General features: G+C 38.8%; 2 protein-coding genes across 2 annotated transcripts; both read right to left on the bottom strand.

Annotated features, from left to right (window-relative positions):
* Positions 1 to 976: 976 nt before the first annotated feature.
* On the bottom strand, positions 977 to 12,860 carry LOC113674392 (prestin). The gene is made up of 18 exons (XM_027190874.2): positions 12,183 to 12,860; positions 11,175 to 11,285; positions 10,287 to 10,534; positions 9,792 to 9,956; positions 9,082 to 9,234; positions 8,515 to 8,597; positions 8,001 to 8,148; positions 7,447 to 7,557; positions 6,671 to 6,748; positions 6,100 to 6,195; positions 5,578 to 5,684; positions 4,999 to 5,068; positions 4,591 to 4,827; positions 4,036 to 4,173; positions 3,146 to 3,200; positions 2,823 to 2,935; positions 2,199 to 2,270; positions 977 to 1,882 (listed from the first exon to the last, which is right to left on the bottom strand). Exons 1-18 carry the CDS (start codon positions 12,514 to 12,516, stop codon positions 1,871 to 1,873), a joined length of 2,331 nt encoding a protein of 776 aa, XP_027046675.2. The 5' UTR covers positions 12,517 to 12,860; the 3' UTR covers positions 977 to 1,870.
* A 1,706-nt stretch (positions 12,861 to 14,566) lies between these two features.
* Positions 14,567 to 23,230, bottom strand: LOC113674394 (prestin). Its single transcript, XM_089191432.1, has 17 exons — positions 22,607 to 23,230; positions 22,082 to 22,192; positions 21,511 to 21,716; positions 21,275 to 21,439; positions 20,680 to 20,832; positions 20,054 to 20,136; positions 19,520 to 19,667; positions 18,675 to 18,785; positions 18,332 to 18,409; positions 18,109 to 18,204; positions 17,666 to 17,772; positions 17,097 to 17,166; positions 16,675 to 16,884; positions 16,073 to 16,216; positions 15,729 to 15,783; positions 15,459 to 15,583; positions 14,567 to 14,994 (listed from the first exon to the last, which is right to left on the bottom strand). The coding sequence occupies exons 1-17, from the start codon at positions 22,980 to 22,982 to the stop codon at positions 14,962 to 14,964; spliced, it is 2,271 nt and encodes a 756-aa protein (XP_089047558.1). The 5' UTR covers positions 22,983 to 23,230; the 3' UTR covers positions 14,567 to 14,961.
* Between the last annotated feature and the right edge of the window lie 888 nt (positions 23,231 to 24,118).

Genomic DNA, 24,118 nt, shown 5'->3' with positions numbered 1-24,118 from the left:
CTCTCAGTTCGTTTATGATTTTCTTTACAACAACATCAATCAGCCGCAGTGTAAGTTGGTGTGACGGAAATGAACAATTTTGTTGACAAAAAAATTCATGTTCAAAGATTAAGAGTGAGTGTGACAAGATAACGCGTTGAGCAAACCTGTAGAGTAACGTTGGAGACGACTACACATTTGAAAAAAAGAAACAAAAAACAAAACCCAATCAAGGAAAAAAAGAGGATGTCAGCTGTTTACAACTGAAATTTCTAAGGATTTTACCAAGGATAAGAAGTGACAGTGACGTTTTTTCGCCAGTTAAATTGCTGCCACTCATTTCCTCAATGTAATCGAACGCTTGAGTTTTAGCCATGTTTTTTTTGATTCTGTGCGACTCGTTGTGTCCCAGGAACAAAATTTCACGAGAAGGAAATTGGTGCAGAGACTTTTCTCGCTCATTCCTTATCTCCAGCTTGCATGGAACTCTCGACAAACAAAAAAAGTAATTAAAAATATATTTAATTATAATTATTATTTTCGTACAGGGTGGGAAATATTACACTCTCAGAAATAAAAAAAAAAATTATCAGAATGTTACTTTCCTTTCCAAGTCGTGAGAAATTTTCCTCATTTTCATATTTGTCAAATGACTATTTCTATTAAATAGTGCGCCATTCCAAGGCTCAAAATGCGGTAAAGTATCGCCAAGAGGAAACATAGTTGCTACTTTTTCATGTCAGTTATCACCTTGCCTTTAAAATCCAATTACACTCTGACATCGGTATCCTTGATCTCATACTCTTCTCCATTCCTTCGGTACAGCTAAGGAGAATTTGTTTAACAATCAATGCTTCATTGATTGGTGATCATTTCCTTTATTCTCATGATATTAATGGTTGATTCAGCAGTATTATTGTAAGGAGAAGTTAGATGTTGGAATCATCAACCTCAACCCTTTCTCTAAGAGTGGAATGCATCTATTTCCCCCCCCCCCCCCCCCAACAGTATCACCCATTGAGTCAAACCATAAGGTCATGAGAATAAATGAAATAATCGGTATTCCAAGTAGCCCTTGATTGTAAGACAAATTCTCCTTAAAAGTACCGTAGGAAATGTACAGAGAACTGTAAGGAGAACTTGCATACTGATGTTAAGGTATCAAGGGTTGAAACAATGTGGTATCTACCAAAGGCAATGCCCTGAGCAGTTTTGTCCTAACAATCCTGGCACTTTTCTTTCTTAACATTTAACCCTAACATTAGAATTCATATTCTCCACACTATCGCCTTGACATTTCCTATGCTACTGACAAGGAGAATTTCTTTAACCATCAGGAGCTTCTTAAACTGGTGATCATTTCATTATACTCATGACATATATATTTGGGATCAATATCAGTATCTGGGCAACTGCCCACCTACCCCTCCCCTAACTCAACAACAGTTAACAAGTTAGGGTTAATGTTGGGTTAGGGGAGGGGAAGGTGGGCAGTTGCCCAGATACTGATATTGATCCTATATTTGATTTAAGGATGTTACTGTTGGAGAGGTCCGGGTTAGCACTTCTCAATTGACCAATTCTTTTCTGTTTGCGAACCTTCGTTTTTCTTGTTAAATCATCGTCCAAAGCTCAAGCGAAATTAATAACCCTGCTTACCGCGAGTCAAATGAGTAGAACTTGCCCCGCGTAAAAAATTATCACTGGAAACATTATAAAAAATAAAAATCGGACACTTTTCGTTCGGTATGATTGAATTCCACTTCTGGGAATCTAAGCGTTGCATAATGGATTGCTTTCTTTTTAGGGACGGTGTGTTAAGATTCCGTGCGTGGGCTGTTGTATGTTCTTTGATTAGCTTCGCGAGTCATCTCAAATCGTTTGCTCCCATTCATTCTTCTACCTGAGGAAAGTAAAAAAAAAAGGTTTGGATCGAATGAACATGTCATGACCAGAGGAAACACAATTAAGAGCTATCGACCGAACGGAGTTCGCCTCACGCCTTGCACACGACTGACGCTTGCCTCCGCGTGCCGGAAAATCAGAGACAGGAGAAATTGACCCAGGTTCAGCAAGCTAGAGTCGTTTCCCGCTTATAAAACCTGAACAATCTTCAGCAGAAATGAGACAATAGGCTGCAGTCTGAATGGCTACGCTCCCCGCTATTAAACGATAGAAATCTGAAGCCCGTGACATGATTGTCAATCAGGTTTACAAACCTGTTGATTAGAAGGTCCAGCCTCAAGTGCTGATTCAGTGTCACTCATCACAGGAGTCGAATAGGACGCGTCCTACGACCAAAAAAACCAAATGAAAAATCCCTCGCGAGAAAGAAGTCTTCACCCTTACACCAGATCAAGCATATTTCTAAAAATCCCCATCTTATCTCACCCTTAGGCACACTGGTATCACATTCACACAGGTATTGCACTCAACTTTCCGAAACATGGAGCATTCGCTCATAGCAAGATGTACATATAGTCAAACCTGTATGAAGCAGTCACCTACGGAGAATGACCGCTTAATGCAGGTTCCACAGAACAGGATTATCATAAAAAGTGATTAAAAAAAGCCATTTTATACCATAACTGACCATTAAAGACACAAATACTCTCGCAAAATACATAGAGACAGAATTTTTCCTTACAATATCAAAACAATACTAGGCGGACAAGTGATGAGAAAAAGGAGTATAAAAATATGTAACTTACAATTAGGGGATTGTTAGTTGATCCAATACCAAATTCTCCGAACTAACATCATTAGAATTGTACAGTAGATAGTAAGGAGAATTACTTGTGAGATCTAAGAATGGAAGGGTTTATTCAAATCCTTAAGCTCACCTCAGAGTGAATTCCAACAGCGTGTATCACTGCGTCATGTACAGACACAAACAAATGTTCTGTTCCTATTCTCGCCGTAAAGCCAGCTTTCTCTAACATTTCCCGTATGTAATCTATAAAATAATAGCAGAAAGTATTTTTTTTTTCAGGATTCGCTACTTCTGATGAAAATTACTTTGGCAATTTGCATGCTTCTCTTTCTTTATTTTATCATATAATTAGCGGTAAAATAGTAAATAAAATAACGGAGAATAACCTCATAATACAACGGCGACACAGCACTTAAGTCCTGTGAACAATCATAATTCTTAACATCAACTTACATCGACAGTGCGCCAAGTAGAATTTTACTCCAATCTTTTCATACTCTAGACCAAGCTGAAATAAAAGCATACCAGCATGACATATTTGGCTCGCGCTCTGGCAGATAATTTCAAAGAGAATTGAACAGTTTAGGATTGAGTGGCGTAGGTAGTCCGCAATTGCTTTGGTTGTACCTCGTTATGTGATTGGTCCAAAAAACTCGCGCCACTTTCTCAGCCAATCAGATTAAGAATTAAAACCAATTGCGACTTGGCCACTCGCGTTTTCGCGCGCTTTAAACACTTGGCTTGTTTTTCATTCAATTCCCATTTTACTCTCAGTAAAACCTCTTTCTTGGCCCTAGTTGCTTTTGCAGCAGTCGATCCAAAAGCACCCCACAAGGTCTGCGAACAGATTTCCAGCAGTTATGCCACTCAGTCTTAGATGCAGACTTTGCCTTTTATATCACGACCATTAACAATTTAAGGACTTCAAAGCAACACCTTACATCAAGGGTTAATTCACAAAAGCTAAGACAAAAGTTCCCCACCTCGTGAGACAAACGATTAACCGTTCATTTAGAATAAATTTTCAGTCCAGTGTCGAAAGTAACTCGGAATTGCTTTGGTTTTAATAAAATTCGCTTTGTGATTGGCCCAGAAAACTCGCACCCCCTCTCCACCAATCAGATGAAATATTAAAACCAATCGCGACTCGGTCGCTCGCGTCTTCCCGCGCTTGAGGGAATTTGGTTCGTTTTTCTTTGAGTTCTCATTGGCTCTTTAGGGTATTTTCCTTTTCTTCTGATAGGCCATTGTGATCACTTTGGATTTGGTTTTACGACACTCAATCGCAAAGAGCTCTATCTTTGTGACCACAACGAACACCTTCCTCGACATCAATTTCCTACCTGCAACAAAGTGTTCACACCTTGGGTGTCAATAAAATTAAACGTACTGGCGTCAATTATGATGGCGTGAACAGGGGTTGAATCACATCCTGAGGGACCTTCGTTATTTCCAAGATCACTGAGAGAAACTTCCACATCCTGAAAATACAAAGACATGATTAACCATCTCACTCAATCTAAATTTCAATAGTTTCCGCAATGCCCGTCATACATTCCTCATAATTTTAGCCCTCGGTCAGGGCGAATGAAGAAAGCCTAACGCTCGAAACGTCAGCTTCAAAAACTATCTATGGTGGCCAGAGTACATTTAAAACCAGACTGTCTGGTAATAGCCCTTCCCCTTCCCCACTAACAGAGCACCACAGTTCCTTTAGAAACTAAGTATGACACAAATCGAAACTTAGCCACTCCGGTTTTCCCGCGCTTAAGCCAATTCTCCTGTGTTTCCTTTGAGCTCCAATTGATTGCTGGCTGTCATGATAAACGTCACTCAGACAAATTAAGCAATAATTACTTTTATATATAATATGCATGTATACTTAAAATTAACTCTACCCCATTCTCCAGAGCTCTATTGATTGAAACAGTCCTTGTTATTTCTATTGCCGGACTCCCTGTATCCTCCTCATTGTGCCTATAACGCACTGCTGAGCTACCAAGCCTGCTGCGTTTGTTCGGATTCTGTGGATCAACTCCAGTCATTTCTATCAAAGTGCTTCGAAAGTATTCTGAATTGGCGTAAAACATCGCAGATTCAAATCGAAAAATTTTTATTCCTGGAATCGGCTTAGCCTGCGGAAAAAAAATGAAAGTCAATAATCAGTTAACTATAAATCTCTTAGACCGCAAACAACCTGAAAAGAGGCAAAAATACTTCGCTTCCGGACTCTACGTTTATCCCCCTCCCCACTCCCCCTACAAAACAAACAAATTCAACCACAAAGCAGTCAGTTTCCAGCTTACCGAAGTTGTTCTTTGGAGGCCTCTGTAAATTCCGGTGTTAGGAATCTGACCAAGAAGTGAAGCAGGAGGTCTACAAATGTCAACAACATGCAATCGTTGTCGTAACTTTTCAAACATGGAACGTTCACACACGAAGACAAAATTACTCAACAACATTTATATGCAAGAGTCTTTTTTAAGGCTGTGCTTCAAGCAATGGGTGTCTCAGTGCATTCATGAACCACTTCAAAGAAAAGACTGAACCAACAAATTGATAGAACCACCACATTAAGGTATATGAAGGTAAGTGTGAACCCTTCTACTCCCATAAGTTCCATAAGTTATCACGACAGAATTTCTCCTTACCATATCAAAACAATATCAAACTGGAAAGTGATGAGAATAAGGATTATCATTTGATCCAATATCAAATTCTGGGAAACTAACATCATAAGAATGTATGGCAGACAGTAAGGAGAATTACTAGTGAGATCTTGGAAGTGAAAGGATTGAACAACACTTCATTAAATTCAGTATGCAGCCACACATTATTTGGGTGATTACAGAGATCACTCCAAACAGAAAATTTTTTATTCTGACCTGGATGACTTCCAGATTACCACTACCAGAGCCATGATTACTCCAACTCCTAACCCAATGTCAATACCAAGCAATACAACTCCTAACCATGCTGCAAACCAAACAACCTAGAGGGGAACAATTTAAGAGATAAAACAGCTTTTCATGACTATGAAACAGTGAGATGTAAATTTGTAGTTTCACTAAATTACAAAGAGGTGCTTACAGACCTGTATGTTAAGATGAACTAAATGTTAATTACAAAATCACATCAATCATTAATTATTAAAATCATCAAAATACATTATATGAAATAATTGTTCTATCAAATGAATTATCATATGTAAATCAAAAATCATAGAGTAATTGTGTAATAATCTTACTGAAAATTAAAATTAAAGAAAAATTATAATACAACAGTCATGTTTAACTTAGTAAAACTAATACTAGAAATATAAACAAGAAGAATAACAATATTAAAATTATGTACTATTTTAATCATCATTATTATTAATGGAACAACAAGGATTTCAATAAACTTACAGCATCAGGCTTACACATTCTCCACAGCTGTACCAGTCTATTAAACTGTCGGAACAACCCCTTGAGTGCAACAACTACCACAGCAGCCAGTATTGCCTGACAAGTGAGAGAAAAACAAAAAAAAAGAAATTGTTCCATATTCTACAACATTTTCCACAAAGGATAAAATGAGGGTGGAGTGGAACACAGAGGAGGAAAGCACAAATGTCATAACACTGAGAGGGCTTGGGCTTCCAACACTGTGACCTGGGTTTGATCTGTAGAACCTGGCATCACATAACTTTATGTTGTCAGTCCTCATCCTTGCTCTTCTTGTTCCCTAGCTTTTTACTCCTTGTTCTTTTCCTCCACACCCTCCCTTTCTCCAAGAGCCAAGAATAAATATTGTGGTGTGCCTTGCACATTTACGTATATAGAGAGCTTAGCGAGGTTAGGGGCTCGGAGCAACAATCAACATCACTTTGAAAACTGGGAATACACAGAACATTCTACAGTTACATGGCATTTCAATGGAGCAAACCTTAGCACATTTTTTCATACTGTGAGTGCACTGCCTACAGAGTCAACTAACCTTTGGCAAGTGATAGAAGAGAGGTGCAATAAAAAGTAAAACCAAGATAATAACTACAACAACAGGGATGCTGCAGAGCTGTGAAAAAAAAAATCAACTACATGAAGTGTGTCACTTTGTCTATTAGTTTCTGGCAAATCTAATGAGACAGTCATTTTTTGCACACTGAAATTCAATAGTTATGCAACAAATAAAATCAAGCCCTCATTAAGGACCCTGGAAATGTTCTTTCTTTCTCAAGTGTGATTAATGTGCTAAAAAATTCTCTTGGATCAATAACTAGCCACACATTAACCATTTAACTCCCAAGATCTGATTGTTAATTCTCCCTTCTACCTGCCAGACATTTCTTTGTATATTGGTAACATGAATTTGGTGTTCGATCAAGGTAATATCCTGTGTCTGATGAGTTTGAGTATTCTCACCACCTATTTGCTGGATAATGTATGGATATTATAGGGAGAAGTTACATGTTAATCACTTCTGAGAGTTGAAGGGTTAAAGTTGAGCAGCCCTCCATGACTTTGTCCACTAATTGCAGTTATCTTTTGGATTTCATACAACATTACCCTGAATGCAAGACATGCCAAAGAATGGCTGACTACTGTAGAAAATAGTAACCTTGTATATTTAGCTTTTAATTTGTAATTAGTTGAATTGGAATAAACAACTAAAGCAAGAAAGTCAGCAAATTGGCAAAAAGGAGAAGGCAATAGGACAATAACAAAGCTTCTAGAACTCACTTATTATGATAATTGTACATTGTATTTATTTACCTGTGTTCTTGCAATGCTTTCTTGAATCACAGACCTGGAAAGTGAACCACTCACAGGGAAACAAGAAAAAAAGGATCCCAGCACATTTGCAGATCCACAAGCAATCAGTTCCTACAGACAAACAAACATTTACTTAATATGTAATAATGTACATGAAAAACATTACGTGTTTCTGATTGGCTAAAAACAAGTGCATTCTCATGTAACATGAGTGCAAAGTTGTAACACGAGTGCAAATTACAAAAAGCACATGCAAGCATTCAAAATTTCTCCCATCTTGATTTTCAGTGATGCTTTTTTCATTTACATTATTAACAAGTAATAACATGACTTCTCTTGCAATTTGGTGCAATAAGCACTGGCAAATTTTTCAAAGATTACAAATTGCACTTGCCATACGGGTTTGTGCAATTTAATTTGCTGTCTTTGAAAAATTTACTTGTGCTTATTAACATCAAATTGCAATCAAAATCATGTCATTATCCATACTAAGTTTTATGATCATCCCAAATCAGTTAGTAATTAACCACCAAAAAACATTTGTATCTACCAACCTGATTTGAATCAATCACATAATTGTTTCTTTTGGCAAATGTTTTGGCCAAAGATATGTTTGTGGCAAATATAACAATAGAAATCACAATGGCATCTGTCACCATGTTTCCCATCAGCATGAAGGACGGAGCAGATGGTGCTTGTAACCTAAGTAGACCATAAAACATTATGGTAAAATCATTGTCAGTATCATCAATTTGTAAATTAAAAAGATGCATCACACTGAAAGTACATCTGTCAAGTCAAACATGTCTACAATCCAAGAGGTGTTTCTTGTTTATTTATTTATTTGTTTGTTTCAGGTATACATACAATGTACAATGTATACAATTATACATATATAACAGGAAGAACAAAACACATCCTGCCATGAATTTACATGTACAGAGCACAGGATATGTACAAGAGAAGTTATAGTGAAGACTTGGTGCCTTTGCACAAACTGATAACAGAGTTACACTATGATCACAGAATTACACTATAATCACATGACTGTACCTCAATGTCTCTTACCCCTTAGGGATATCACGCAGAACTGAAACTTGAAATTTTTCATTCAATCCAACAAAATAAGACACAATTGTTCCAAGGACAACCTATGACCAACAACATGATTTACATGTCAGATAAATCAATCTTTCAGGGTTTCTAACAATATAGAAAAAGCTCTAAGTAAATATTGCAGTGTTCCAGATGTTCACCCTAACTGAGAAAAACAGCTCCAGTTGATAAATGTATTTGTTGTTCTATGGTTTATGGGTACCCCCTGATATGCACATTCAAGTGTAAGGAAGCTACTAACAGCAAAAGTAACATGGCAACCCTTCATGGGAGGCATAATTACACTGCAGATCAAAACAAAGGTAGCCCTTTAACCCTTAGAAGGGATCAAGATCAAGTTTCTCCTTACAATATCACCCCTCAAATATTAAGCTTGTGAGAATAGACAAAATGAGCACCAATTAAAGCAGTTCTTGATTGAAACACAAATTCACTTTGTCCATGACTTAAGGAATGTATAGAGAACAGTATGGAGAATAAGCATACTGATATTGGGGTCTAGAGGGTTCAGTCACTCACCACTATTAACTCAGCTGGTATAGGAAATTTCATTCTGTGCTTCAGCTTCTCACTGATATATTTCAGTGCTATGAGGACAAGGATACAGACAACTCCAGTGATGACTGATCCTGGTACAGCAAGAGTAATATTCTTGAACATGAATATGTAGGTCTGAAAAAAAGAAAATAAAACTTCAGAAAAACAAGTGAAAAAAAATAAACAAATGTCAAGTTAATCCTGTGTGTGCAGTAATCAAAGATCTTGTTACAAATTGCCTTCCAGAGAATATTTCCCAACATAAAAAAGTAATGAGGGTTATCAAGTACTAATGTATGTCTAGTTATTAGGTGATAAGAAAAGTAATTAATAAGCCTAACATTTCCATTAAAGTCATTTGGGAAAGCACATACAAATTTATTCCAACAAAACCATCAACAGGGTTGGTATTAAAAGAGAGTCTTCTTTTGAGCACTTGTCTTCTTGTAATGTTTGTCCCATTCAGTTACAAACTACTACAACCAGCGCCCTCCACAGATAAAATCATGAGATGAAGATGACTTTCTGGTGCTAGTCAGCTGAGTGGATATCTCAACCAACCAAGTAGTTTAAAATTTACATTGTAGTACCTCACTGAACAATAATGAATTCATTCAATGTCAGTTGACATCATCCTCCAATGGTGAAAAACAGATTAAAAAATCAAATACATGCTTGAGCTGAATGCAAACCTTTACTACAGCAAATGCTCCAGAGTATCGTGGAACCTCCAATCCGAGGATGTGTTTCACCTGACTTGTGAAAACCAGAATTGCTGCACCAGTTGTGAAACCACTAATGATAGGATCAGATAAATACACAGCAACAAAACCAAGCTTGAACAGACCCATTAAAAGCTGCAAAGTAAATATATCAAATAAAACTGGACCAGCCAAAGGTCAATTCAACAACTTATGGACTTAAATCCTGAAGATTTTGCACAGTGAAGCTATGAAACTTTTAACCGGATGTGAAGAGAAACATTAAAACTTCTAAAAAAATTCAGACAAAAAATTGAAATCCACAGTCGTCTCCTAGTAACAACATAACTGTACAATTTTATTGTAATGTCCAATGATTTTAATCAAATGATGTAAAATAGCTGCCAAAATCCCACAAAAATGAATGGGTGAGTTATAACTCTCAATAACAAACAAACTGTAGTAATCTGTTCACAGGGAACCCACCTGTAGAAGACCAACAAGCATTGACAGTGCTACAGCAACCTCTAACTTCTTTTCATCCAGCAAGTCCTGTTCATTTGATGAACTGCCGTTGGACTCATGTTTATAAATTGAATTCCGTAATACTTCATTAACTGAGCCATCAAGAGGCGGATTTGAAGGAGCTGGTGCTGTTGGGGTGGGTGACAAAGATTGTTCTACTTCTCTATCAACAACATGACCAACCATGAGGCAAACCACAGCAAATGTTCCTAGAAAGAAAGTGATCTATAATTCCTCTATAATCATGATTTAGATTCTAATTTAAAAACAATCAACATTAATTTTGTAATACTATATTTATCAATAATTAAATTTTAAAGAAAGATGTTTTTTGTCTGGTGATAAGTGTGGGACAAAGAAAAAATTCTGAGTCCCCATGAGGAATCAAACCTCAGACTTTCAGATTCTGTACTTCGATGCTCTACCACTGAGCCACAGAGACACCATGGTGAGCAAGGTCTATTATGAAGTTCATATGACATGCATCCTGCACACTGCTAAGATTAATTAGATTTAAGTTTAAAAAAAAAAATGAAAAATTTGAAATTAGGAATCTTTTTGTATTCTCCATTCAGTTCCATAATCTTGGTGTACAGAGCCTTTCCATTAACATGAATATTTGATAACAGAAAATTCACTTGTTTGATACAAATTAAACACTTTCTGTTGGTTACATTTCCACAGCAATTATTCTTTGACAATTAACTGGAGTGGCACATGTACATACATTTTGGTTATTAAGTGTTTACTGAAAATACTGCATACTGCACTAAAATGTCTGTTTTTGTTCTTTCAAAATTTTGACATCATTCAAATTGACACGTTTTGAGTCTACATTGAGTATTTTACCTAAAGATATATGCCTGGAGGTCCCCATGGCCATATAAACAAGAATAGGAACAAAAGCTGTGTACAGTCCTGTAACAGCTGGAAGTGATGCTAGCAATGCATATGCCAGACCTGCAACAAACATGGTAACAAGACAACTGCAATTATATTCATTTGAGAGTTGCTGTGTGTGTGTGTGCGTGTGTGTGTGTGTGTGTTCCCTCTAACAAGAGGCTTTTTAAGGGAAAAAAAAAATTTCAGTTAATCACTTCTGGGAGTTCTAGGATTGATACAGGTTTAGTAAATTGATTGTAAATTAGCTACTGATTATTGTTCAACTTCAATGGAACAAAGTGAGTGAGGAATTTTCCATTATGTGGCTGTTTTGGAAAGATAGTATGTCAATTAATAAGCAGAAAAAAAATTTATAGTAAAAGCATGTTATCTTCAACTGTATAGCCAGGCAAAAGAGAAATCACAATTTTTTAGTGCACTGTCAGCTTAACTAAGGTTTCAAGTCAGAAATGCTACCAAAAGGGGTGTTCAATAGGGACTGCATTTTCAAGTGAATTAATGGAAGAGACAATTTACATGTACAACTCGATATAATGTCTTCTGTATACAGGGTGTTAACTTCATATGGGGGTAGCTTAGTGCAAGATAAGGTTCGTATGTAGGTCATCCTCAATGGAGTCATGACATGGGGGAGGGTGCATTCAATCTTGTACAGGTAGAGGGAGCACTGTACTGTAGGGGGGAAACAATTGTCTTGATCAGTGGTCTCCATGCAAAAAATGTAGGAAAATTTCCATATAGCCCCATATTAGTCTACAACAGGCCCGTAGTTCCCAAAGATAGTCTACTGTTTTCGCTATTGTTATATATCTTCATCCATGAACTGTATTCATAATGAAGTAGGGATTTGCGCTGAAAGCTCACCAAAATTTACAAATTGTTTGTTTAAAATTAACACTACATGGTTCTTTTTTAAAAGGATATTTAATCCTGTTTGCACATCACTTCTCTTACCCTGAGGAATATGCATAATCGCCACGGTTAAACCTCCCGCTATGTCGTGTGCCAAGTCACGGCGAATATTATAGGCCGGTAGCCACTCCACGATGGGAAACCATGATTGCAAGATATCTTTACACGTACATCTAGATGGTAAGAAATTTCGCCTCAATGTTTTTGCAAGGGATGAGGGTTCAAACTCAGAACTCGCTGTGTATTCCTCTTGGTTGATAAACGACTCAGTGAATTCTCGTTCATTGTAAACATGTCGAGACAAATTAATCCTGTATCGCCTTCGACGTCGACGAGTCATCAACGGCGGTGATTCTGATTCTTCTAAATCCGTCATAGTCCTATATGTGTAACTCTCGGTTCACTTTTCTGTTGAGTTCTAAAGATTGTGTTTCAAAAACAACTCGATGATCAATTGGTTAAAAAGCTGACGAAATATCGCGGGCCGGTGAGGTAAGCTCCCGCATCCTGTTCTTCCTGCACAAATATCCTTGCTCCATTTCACTTCTTCCCACGGCATTTTTATTTCCCACTCATCTATTTTTCGTGCATTTGAGTGAGTAGCTGGTTAGTTTACAGAATCTTTGACCCTTACGTGCCGGCAAAAGCAGTAGGGCGGCAGGGATAGCTGATCGTGAAGCTGAACGAATGGTAAATTGTTTACCGCTGACCATCCTCAACTTTTTTTTTTTCGTCGCAAATATCAAGCAAGACAAAAAATTTAATTTGGTTTCCAAACAGTCAAAAGCTTGTTCACCTTTTTTACATCAAAATTACAGCATTCCGCATGTAAAATCTAAGAATTCCACCTCGAGACTATTTTCTGAAAAAGTAAATGTCGACTGGCCTAACGAAGGAACTTTCAACCTGCCAGCGTGAAAGTTTTGATTAATTATTATTTTACGGTAACAATACGATTGTAAACTCAGCTTGTGTATAACATCAAAATTTATGTTCTTCTGCCGAGTTATCAATTAATTGAGTTTCTTCTTTTCGTCTCTCTTACTTATAAGTTTTGAGTATCAGCCTCTCAGTGTGAAATTTCAGTTGGCCACTTTGTCAGAAGCTTAAATTTCAAGACGCTTCAACTCAGAGCAAATTTCCCGAACGAAAAAAAAAAGACCGAGTGACTCTCCACTTTTCATAATGGTTACCTCCTTTGAGATAAAGCTTTCCTCAGGGGACACTTTCTCTCATCACAAGGGAGTTCCCTGATTGAATGTTCGATTATAACATGCCACGCTCTGCCTATTCAGCTCTAAACCAATCACCGAACACATATCTACACTACTTCATTATCTGATCCTTAAGTTTGTAGTGGTTGGGACACAAGTTGAAACATGGCTGGAAAAAATTCTGACCTTAGAGAGCTAAGGGAGCAAGTTCTCATCGATATAAAACACAATGGTATCAAGGAGGCAGAAATGCAGGGCTACGCCAATCTCGCCGGGGCATATCTAGAGCTTGGTGATTTTAAACGAGCAATGGACAACTTTCTACACAATCTAATCATTGCCAAGCAAGAACACGCCAGAGTTTATGAAGGTGATGTGTACCACATGCTTGGCCTTGCTTATCTTCGCCTGGGTGAGTATAAACGAGTTATAACGTTCTTCTACCAATCTCTTTTCATCGCCAAAGAAATGGGTGAGAGGGCTACAGGAGACGTGTGCGGAAAGCTTGGCCGTGCTAACCTTTTCTTGGTGACCACAAACAGGCCATAACATACTTTAACAAATATCTGATCATTGCCAGAGAAATAGATGAAAGGGCTGCAAAAAGAGACGTGTACGAAAAGCTTGGCAGTACTTATCTTTGCTTCGGTGATTATAAACAAGCCATAACGTACTTCTACCAATCTCTAATCATTACAAAAGAAATGGGTGAAAGGGTTACAGAAGGAAACGTGTATCACAGGCTTGGCGTCGCTTGTCGTTGTCTCGATGATTATAAAGAGGCTACAGTACACTTAAAACAATCCCTAATCATTGCCAAAGAAACAACCAATAGGGCTAAAGAACATGATACTCATAAATATCTGGGATGCGGCAGGTTTTCTGTTTTGCAAGTGAATACAAATATTTTGCAACACTACCTTCAAACGTCATTACATAACCTCTAGTTCTTTTCATCGCTATAAAAACGTCAAGGGTATTGGTTTCTTAGTGAGTTCGGATTTCGTTCTTGTTAGAGATCGATAATCTTCTGATGAACATTTCTGTTTCTATACTAAATGTTCACTGAACGCGATGAGTGCAGGCGCAAACCGGACGAACGGTCCACAAAATCGTTCAACTCTCGTTCAATTTGCGCCTACACTCATTGCATCCAGCGGATGTCAGCGAAAGAGCCTCTACGGATAGAGCAAACGGACTGTAACCACAAAGTCTATTTCAAATTTTGTTTAATTGTTTAAGTTTAATGATACATATGTATAATGAGAAGAATAAAATAAAGCAAGGTTAACTATGGCGGGTTGGTGGCTTCATCCCATCCCCTGACTACTTCCCTAAAGTACATGTTTAATATTCAAATTAAGTACAAATTAATATTCCGTTAACAAAAGAGAAATGTTTGGATTATATTTACGTTATGAATCGTTCATGATGCTAATTCTATCAGTCTTTGAAGACCCATAAATCAAATGAATTCTGCACGAAGAGCTCATCACCCTGCCCCTCTCTGCTACCGATTATTAAAAAGTTTATTTCGTTCGCCAGTGATAAAAGAACTACCAACGATCTGAAATTTTCCACGACAGAAAAATCAGCCAGTATCAGCATTACAAACATGACTCACCGTCTTCTCCCGAAAGCTGCAAGGAAAGCAAATGAGGACATATTAATCACTGTAGGTAGCCATCATTAATATTTACTCATATCGCCATACATAAAGTAACAAAGTGGTACCATGAATTATTGCATTGATATGCGTATTTCAGGATGTACTTAAAGTACATTTTCCCGCGCATTCCCACATGAATGTTAGATCATGTAATAGTCAGAATATGCCTCAGTTTACGGTCATGAATCAAAAAACAACGATCCGTTATATGAACCTTCATGTCTATTTTAAGTCTTGAGAAGACCAGTGAAAGTGGCCAAAATGTAAGTAAAAACATTGAAAAAATATTTGAAAGATCAGAATGAGAGGTGACAGTTTCAAAGGTCAGAAACACCATAGTTTTCCCTTGTACACTTCCTTCATTTTGCTCTTCGCTATCAAGGCCAAGACATGCGAATCAGTTTTGTTTAACCGTCACGTGATTGTGGAACTTACTGGGTTGTTACGTGATCGTGCGGCTGATGTAACGGCGTCATGAATGGATGGAAACATCGCGTGACGTGGAATGGCCTGTATAGCGGACCTCTCAGAGGGACTTGCGAGCCTTTTAATGAGGTTTGCTGAGGAGAGACGACATTGCGCTTAGCAGGTAAATTATTACGTCAGAGAGTCAGACATCACCCTTAATAATAATAGGAGTGATTTTTTTTTATCGTGAATTCCGCCCAAACTATGATTCAAAACTTGAAAAAAGGATATACTCACATGAGCAACCAGCCAGGTATATCTTAACTCCAGCTTTCTTGAACTCCGATAGAAGCTAGAGGATGAAAAGAAGATTTCTTGAATTTTTGGGGGATCACATGGTTTCCAGAGGGAACAGAAAGGGGATTAGTCGTCGCCAAAAGAGTGTAAAGGGGAGACTATGGAAAATTGACTTTCCAATTAACTGCCAGTGAGAAGGGAATCGCAAGAATATCATAGAGCCTAACGGGGAGATATCATTTAAATTAAATCGTGACAAAACCAAAATACTCCAACCCCCTTCCTCCCCCTCCCTTCCGATCCAGCCGCTAAAAAAATGACCAGTTCCTAAGCTTAGTACTTACAGAGGGAAGCGTTTGAAGTCCAACAGAATCGATGGAAGTAAAACTGCTACAATCAATGACGATAGCGCGAATGCAGGTTTGCGGCTCATCAACTTCAACGGCAGCTGTCCTTGAGGTCCTACCCTTATCCTCAGGAATTGGTTTCTATTTAAAAATGGACAACAATTAAGCGTTTAAGCAGTCAAGACAATTACACGCATGTTCAAAACACATTGCAAAAAAAAAATTTCCTGTCATGATTACAAGAGGGAAGAACCTCGAGAGAAATTAACGGCTTTGGTGCTAAACGTGAACACCTTATAACTATGCCAGCATCGCAGAGAAGCAAACAGAAGGTTAAAAAAAGTGTAGTCAACATTCTTGACTCAAAGATATTGGTATCTATTCTGTGGTGCTGGCGGAGACGATCCTGATTAATCCAATTGTTGGTATGTAAATTGTTTATTGCGCAAAGAAACATTAGATTTAAGTGTTGTGGAAAGAAACCACCAACCGCAATAATATCGATGTCTGTCTTAGGTCCATTATTGTTCCCCAGTGTACGCCAGTATTCGACTTACCGCTGCGAATACTTTATAAGAGAGTTACTAAATCTAACTTACAACGCCAGGGATTCCTCCGTAACTGTTTCCACCGCTTTTGTTCTTGAGAAGATCATGTTTTTCGCCGTCGTTTCCCAGTTTGGGTGCTTCCTGTTGAGAACTGGGATCCACTCCAATGGCATCAACAAGTGCCTCTCTGAAGCGCTCCGCGTTACCAAAGAAAAGAGGAGACTCGAGTCTCACCACCTTCACACTACGGACCTCAAAAGCCTTTAAAGAAAAATGTTACATGGAAGCGTTATTGTTCGGTGACAAAATAGAAGTCGGAAACACAATTTCACACAAGCTTTGGCTCATAAACCTGAATCCACAAATGATGACACCGATCCTTGGAACGCAAACTTACAAAAAGCACACAAAGCACCAGGGAGAACAAAAATAATTATGATAGTCGACCTTGTAAATTTAGACAAATAACCTACCGAGGGCCATTGGTTGATGTCACGATATAACTCAGTCTCTTTTACTCTTCCAAGGATTGTGTACTTGGACCTAAAGTGGAGATGTTTTAAAAAATATACAGCTCAAATCAGAGGAAGATGCCGAGTCTGATAAAGGGAGAGACGGAAAGTCCCGCCAAATATTTGGCTAATGCCATGTTAATGCTAAAAAGTGCTTTAGAATCGATTAACACAGGAAATTTCCAAAATGCCAGTGTACTTCGAAAGACTTAAAGGTTCTGGATCAAAGCTCAATGCCCTGAAGTTAGATCAGTTGATTGTGCTCTGCAGAATAATGTTGTAGAATAATCCAGAACATTCCAAAATCTTACGCTAAGTCAGGCTGCTTCTGATTTACAGAAAGAATATAGAAAGTTCTCGACTCCTTAGCATATCTATCCAAGAATCAAGAGCTCATGGCGAGCTTTCGTTTTATCACTAAATAAGCTGTCAATAAAGCTGTGTTGCATACTACAATTGACCACTACATAAAGTAAATAAGTGAAAATAAGGGAAGGAAAGAAATCTACTTAGATGTAGTCTTTTTGTACCTGGAAAGAGAGAAAACCACTATAAATAAGGCGCAGATCACGCCTACACCAAGTCCAAGACCAACTCCCAGCAGTATGACACCAAAACAAGAGAAAAACCATACAATCTGTGAGATTTCAAAACAAAACGGAAGAAAAATCTTTTAAACTTCTTTTTAAAAACTTATTATTAGTCTAGCTGTTAATCCCACTCGCAAAGTAATTATCGAGGTACGTTTACCCTTTGAACTTAAAAGTGACAAGCATCTAACTTCTCCTTACAAAAACACCCCTGAATCACACAGGAAATGATAACCAACTAAAGAAGCTCTTGATTGTTAAATAAATTCTCTATGTCAGCACCTTAGGAAATGTACAGAAAACGGTATGGAGAATATGCAGGCTGATGTAAGAGAGTAAAGGGTTAAGAGAGAACTATTAACACCTATTGCACTGTTTCTTACCGCATCAGGTTTGTGAATTCCCCATAACTGCCGCAGCCGTCTAAATTGTTTGAGCAGGCCAACGAGATTGGCGATCACAACTGCAGCTAGGATAGCCTGGATTAAAGCAAACATAACTCGATGAGTTCAAAAGTAACAATAACACAAAAAACGTTTGCAAATTCAAGAAATGACACAACAACAGCTTATGCCAGCGCAAGAATTTTTGAAACGTATAATTCACCTTTGGAAGATGGAAAAAAAGTGGAGCAATAAACAGTAGAACAAGAAGGACCAAGATGATCACAACCACGCTGCAAAGCTGTGAAATAATAACACAAAAGAAACAATTAATCCGTGAAGCATCCTTTTGCGCGCACAGAACACTTCTTTTCATAATTGCCCCAAACCAGTTTGCTATGAAGAAGAACTCACTCTACACCTCGTAAAACACTTAGTATGCTAAAAAAAATGACACCATTTATCGACACGACGGTTTTTGCATTTAACGATAGGTCAGTGGCTTTTCAAGGTCAAGGAATGATTAAAAAACAATTTAAAAACCGCATTTGGTTATTTTTGGTTACCTGAGTGTTTGCAAGGTTTTCCTGCACCGCTGTACGCGCTAAAGCATTGCAGATCGGGAAACACGAAAAAAAAGATCCACCAATGTTTCCTGCTCCATACGCAATCAGCTCCTGAAATGAGAAGAGGGAAGAAAAACAGCAATATGATTACATGGATCTGTGACTTGTTAAACAAGAGCCTTAATGTCCAACTCAGTCTGACTGATAAGGATCAACTCGCGCTAAATCTGATGTTACCTTGTTTACGGTCGGCGCCCACATCTCAAAGAGGTCTGTCCCGTATTGAAAGTTGAAATATACTTATGTGTAAGGACGCTTCGACAGAAAAATTATCTGAATACTCTACGTTGCAATCTCTTTGCTAACGTCTACCTCGTTACCAGGGCTGAGGTAAAGTATTCCATCACCCGATTTATACTAAGACCAGTCGGTCAATGTGTTGGCAAAGGTAATGTTAGCTTACAAGCTAGAAAGGGCCATCCCGGCGAGTTTATCTCAGCTTCAGCAGCATGAAGCGATTAGGAATATTGCTGCTCCCCCCTGTTCAAAATAAATTGTTCTACAGGCAATAGTTAAGTCAGGTAAGACGCTAGTCCATCACAATGGGGTATCTTCCGCACTTCTTCAATTTACCCTGACAGTTTACCAGCACCCCTTTGGACTCCTGGCAGGGGGGGAGGGGGAGCGTGGGGTGGCACAGTGAAAGAAGAGTGTCTTCCCAAGAACCCAACACCGTGCACGGACCAAAATGCCACTACGTCACCCACTAATTCCTCTTCGGTTTTTATTGTGTGTGTGTGTGTGTGGTTTTTTTTTCATTCATGTACAATTCTTAATAAACAAACCTGGTTCGGATCGACTGAGTAACCACGCTTCTTAGCAAACATCGTACTTAGCGAGATGTTTGTAGCAAATATCACCACTGCGATGACAAAGGCGTCTGAGAAAATGTTCGAGATCTTGGATAAAGATGGTACACTCAGAGGAGGAAGTCTGAAACCGAATCAAGTGAATGAAGAACTAAATAAAACGTGGCCTGCTCGGGAGCTGATGAAGAAAAATATTCGTTGCAGTTCGATAAAAAAAACTTGGGACAAACGTATGCACAAAGAGACGTGGTTTGTTGAAAGACAATTATGAACATCTCCTCGTGGACAACGAAGTTACTAAAAGCTAGTTATAAATACTTTTGTACCTATAAACGATATCAGACTTCGAATTTAAGCCATACGTAGTTGCAACCGAAATATTGTTACCGCGAAAGTTCAATTTTACGGTGTGTCACACAAGGGAAACTGCTCCCGCTCGATGTTAAAAGACAAATCGTTACAACACACTATGTTACTTGTGTCTAGCACACCACAAGGTATATTACAAACCCCTTCGGTATTTCTCCTATGATCGGTGTACCAAAGTTCGCATTAATGGCCGCACCATATGATATGGCAGTTCCGAGAACAACCTGATCAGATAAAAAAGGAAACAAAGGTGAGAACAAGCCGTTTGTCCTTGTTTCCCAAGCTTTCGATCAAATTGACTGAACAGGAGAAAACAGGGCTTCTAAAGATTCCTCTGATTGTTTGTGAATCCTTTGATTGAAAAATGAATATAAAAATTAATAGATTAAAGAATGCATTTAAGAAGATAAAAATAAAAAAAGTTTCTTGTTCCGGGCTTTCTCGTTCTGGGTAACTAGCTACGAAGTTTCGAGCCTTACCAGTTCAAGGACGTAGCTAGGGTGGGGAGGACCTGGGGTGCCCTTAACCACCCCCCCTCCTTTGTGAGCCTTTTTTTTTAAGAAAACGACCCTCAATATTCAGTTGGTTAAAACTGGTGAGTACCCTCTGTTTGACACAGCATGGACCCCCCCCCCCCTTTGAAAATCCTGGCCACACCCCTACAGTAAATTAATCCTTATTGGAGGAAGAATAGAAAATTTCGAGGCACCGTTTCATATCCACGGCTACCATCCTACAAATTGACCCAATGAAATAAATGTTCTTACCACTAGAAGTTCAGCAGGGATGGGAACTTTCAGTTTGTCCTTGAATCTAACGTTTATTTCTTTCAGTCCAATCAACAGAAAAAGACAGAGCAGGCCTGTAATTACGGCTCCAACGTTCGCCGAGGGAATGTTTTTCATCATATGAATAAAGATCTGAAAGCAATTATCATCATCATTTGTTTGAATCATTGAGAAGGTTAGGTCGATCACGAATACTCGGTTATTGGTTCGGGCATCTCTAGATCTAGGTCGTAAAATTTATCTTGGAAAAAATCCTATACTCAAATTTAGCGGAGCACGAGAAGAAAGAAAATATATACGCGAAATTTAACAATTTAATGGTATTCAAAGACGATGTAAAGAATCTTAGGCCTAGAGGAGATAAAGAAAGAGCTCCCTAACAGGTAAGCCACTCTGAGGGATATGAATTAACAGTAGTTTTGGTAGAATATAAGGTAGATATTGTGACCATTTGGTCGGAAATCGGATACAATTCGTGTATTCTAGTGATTTTTTCAAACTTCGAGATTTATTTTCCAAGGATTCGGAAGATGGTTAGAGAATGGTTGAAACAATGTGCTCAAGGCTTAGTTACCTTCACTGCGGCAAATGATCCGGTGATCCGAGGAACTGTTAGTCCAAGTATATGTTTCAATTGGCTGTTGACAACAAGCACCGCTGATCCTGTGGTGAAACCGCTGATCAATGGATCCGACAAGTACGTCGCCACAACTCCCAGCTTCGCCACTCCCATGATAACCTACCGTTAAAAAAACATACTTTTTAAACTACTATTCACATTTGTAGAAAGCAAATGGTAAATCACTTTACCTGGATGATGCCAACGAGTAAGGAGAGGGAAATGGCGACTTCCAATTTGGCCGAATCGTAGGGTGACCATAACGCGGAGCCTCCACTTGTCGGAGAAGGACTGGGCATCGAGCTATTACCTGGTGCGGGACTGGGTGTTGCGGGCATGTGACCCACTTCGCGTTCAACAACTTGTGCCACCATCAAACATATGACTGCAAAACTACCTATCACGTGACAACAACAACCAATCATTAAACTTATTACTTGTCTCACTACAGTCTGTCGGTCATTTAACCCTTTAACACCTGAGAGAGATTGGCATCTAATCTCTCCTCACCGAAGAATCGCACATTAAGGTCACGTAAATAAAGGAAATGATCACCAACGAGAGAAGCTCTTGATTGTTGAACGAATTCTCCTTGTCAGAGCTTTAGGAAATTAAAGCTAACAGTATTGAGAATATGCATACTGATATCAGGGTGTAAAGGGTTAATACAACCAAAAACTTGTGTATTAATGATAGAATCATTCCTTCAAAGCTGCAGAGGTACTAAAAAAAAAAAACAAAAGGAAAGAATTTCCTCCATACCTACAGACAAGTGTCGTGATGTACCCATGATCATATAAAGCAATACTGGGACAATGGCGGTGTAAAGTCCCGTGACCGGCGGAAGAGAAGCCAGCATGGCGAATGCGAGTCCTGGAAGAGAAAAAGATGACGTCAGAAAAAGACATGTGCAGGAGCCCATTACTCAAAAATGAGCTCCTGACATGTGACAGTTTTCAAAGATGCTAAAGCCATAATAATCTTCCCAAACTACCCCCAGCTATTTATTAAGTCTACACAATTTGTGTAACTGATAGTTCCCGTCGACTAACCCCCAGCAGTAATGCGCACCCCTCCCATTCTTCTTACTGATATTTTGACAGTAATTCCTCCTATAACAAAGAAAGCGAACTGCCAAATCATGCCCTCTTCTCCAAAGCGAACGCATTACGTACAGATTAATTCTAGCTGTTGCCAAACTAAATCTTAACGTGTGGTTTTGTCAGTCGGATAATGTTAAGACATAACTAGGCAGACGATCCATGGATCAGTACAAAATTGCTATACCTTGAGGAATATGCATGACAGCGACCGTAACACCTCCATTTAAGTCGGGAAACAAATCTTCTTTGAAGTTGTATTTTGGTAACCAACGAATAATCGGCATGAGCTGAGTCAGCACAGAGATGAATCCACTCCATGAACACGAACTCGGAGAAAGCTTTCGACGAACGGCATTCAAGTAACGGCTCTTCTTCGTTGAGTCTTCTTTGCTACTCAATGGAGAGCCGTGGCGTTTTGATGCAGTGAAGAAGCTTTCGTCGTAAACGTTTCTGGCGATATCTATGTCACGGCTTTGGCGGGAACTTGCCCGCTCTACGGGTGACTCCATCTTACTCTGAAGACGAGAGTTTTGCCATTCAAGCATATATAGTCGCGTCATATATAGTCGATGGAATATGACGCGCACGTGAAGAAAAAGTAATCGAGGAACGTTTTAATAAACAATTGGTATCAGTCCGAGTCGCGTCTACCACGTGCAACATGTGTGAAGCATGTAGGACAAAGAAAAAAAACTGAGTTCCAATGAGGAATCGAACCTTAGACCTTCGGATTCCGCGCTCCGATGCTCTACCAATGAGCCACAGAGACCCTTCGGTAAGCGAGGTTCCTTACGAAGTTCATATGGCGTGCATACTGCTAAGATAGAGACTCTACGGTAAGCGAGGTCCATTACAAAGTTCATATGAAATGCATACTTTTAGGCTAGAGGCTCTACGGTGATCAAGGTCCATAACGAAGTTCATATGACATGCATACTGCTAGGATAGAGACTCTACGGTGAGCGAGGTCCATTACTAAGTTCATATGACATGCATGCTGCTAGGCTAGAGACTCTACGGTGAACGAGGTCCATTATGAAGTTCATATGACACACGTCCTGTATACTGCTAAGATCAGCAATGTCAATAGCGTCATGTTTGTAAACAAACTGTCTTGTTATACCGGTAACCCCACTGACACAGCGCCACGGTTTCTTTATAAACTTATCCCATTCATTCATTTCCGAGTTTTCCGTGTGAAAAAGCTAACACCCAGTCAATGCTGCCAATATTGTTGTCTTGTCTAAAATCCTAGCAAACTATACATCAGAAGAAAGCTTAATAACTGCAGATTACCATAAAAATATAATTCTAGCGAATTTTTACTTCAGGAAGTATCAGGAGCCGGTAAGGCGTGAAAGGACCGAAAGTTCTTCTATTGAAGTTATCGGGTATCGGATGCCGCAGCACGAGCAAACTGGCTGCACATTCTTATTCACAAGGTATCAATCAACGAACGCGTGTCGGGCTTTTTCGATATTCCGAGTAGTTGTCTTGATATCGGCATCTAAAGTTGGAGTAGCTAAAAATACTTGAGGCATGTGGCGTAAATGGACACCACGGTACAAATATTTCAAATACCAAAATTTCCCGACACACTTTCGTTTGTCATTATTCCTAGAATGTTTTGGCGAAATTTGACGAAAATCGATCAAATCTGTATACTCTATAAATTTGCTCCAAGTGGTTGGATAAG

The sequence above is a fragment of the Pocillopora damicornis genome, chromosome 13 (assembly GCF_964200805.1).
Source record: "Pocillopora damicornis chromosome 13, jaPocDami1.2, whole genome shotgun sequence".
Lineage (NCBI taxonomy): Eukaryota > Metazoa > Cnidaria > Anthozoa > Scleractinia > Pocilloporidae > Pocillopora > Pocillopora damicornis.
This window is presented reverse-complemented; position numbering and strand designations above follow the sequence as displayed.

Excerpts from the sequence above, each read along its gene's own strand:
- LOC113674394 (XM_089191432.1), bottom strand. The coding sequence starts at position 22,982 with ATGACGCGACTATATATGCTTGAATGGCAAAACTCTCGTCTTCAGAGT. Across the intron at positions 20,137-20,679 it reads TCCCTGCTGAACTTCTAGTG|GTTGTTCTCGGAACTGCCAT; the intron begins GTAAGAACATTT and ends TTATCTGATCAG. Across the intron at positions 14,995-15,458 it reads CACGATCACGTAACAACCCA|CTTTCGGGAGAAGACGGTGA; the intron begins GTAAGTTCCACA and ends CTTTCCTTGCAG.
- LOC113674392 (XM_027190874.2), bottom strand. The coding sequence starts at position 12,516 with ATGACGGATTTAGAAGAATCAGAATCACCGCCGTTGATGACTCGTCGA. Across the intron at positions 7,558-8,000 it reads ATGTGATTGATTCAAATCAG|GAACTGATTGCTTGTGGATC; the intron begins GTTGGTAGATAC and ends GTTTGTCTGTAG. Across the intron at positions 5,069-5,577 it reads GTAATCTGGAAGTCATCCAG|ACCTCCTGCTTCACTTCTTG; the intron begins GTCAGAATAAAA and ends TGACATTTGTAG.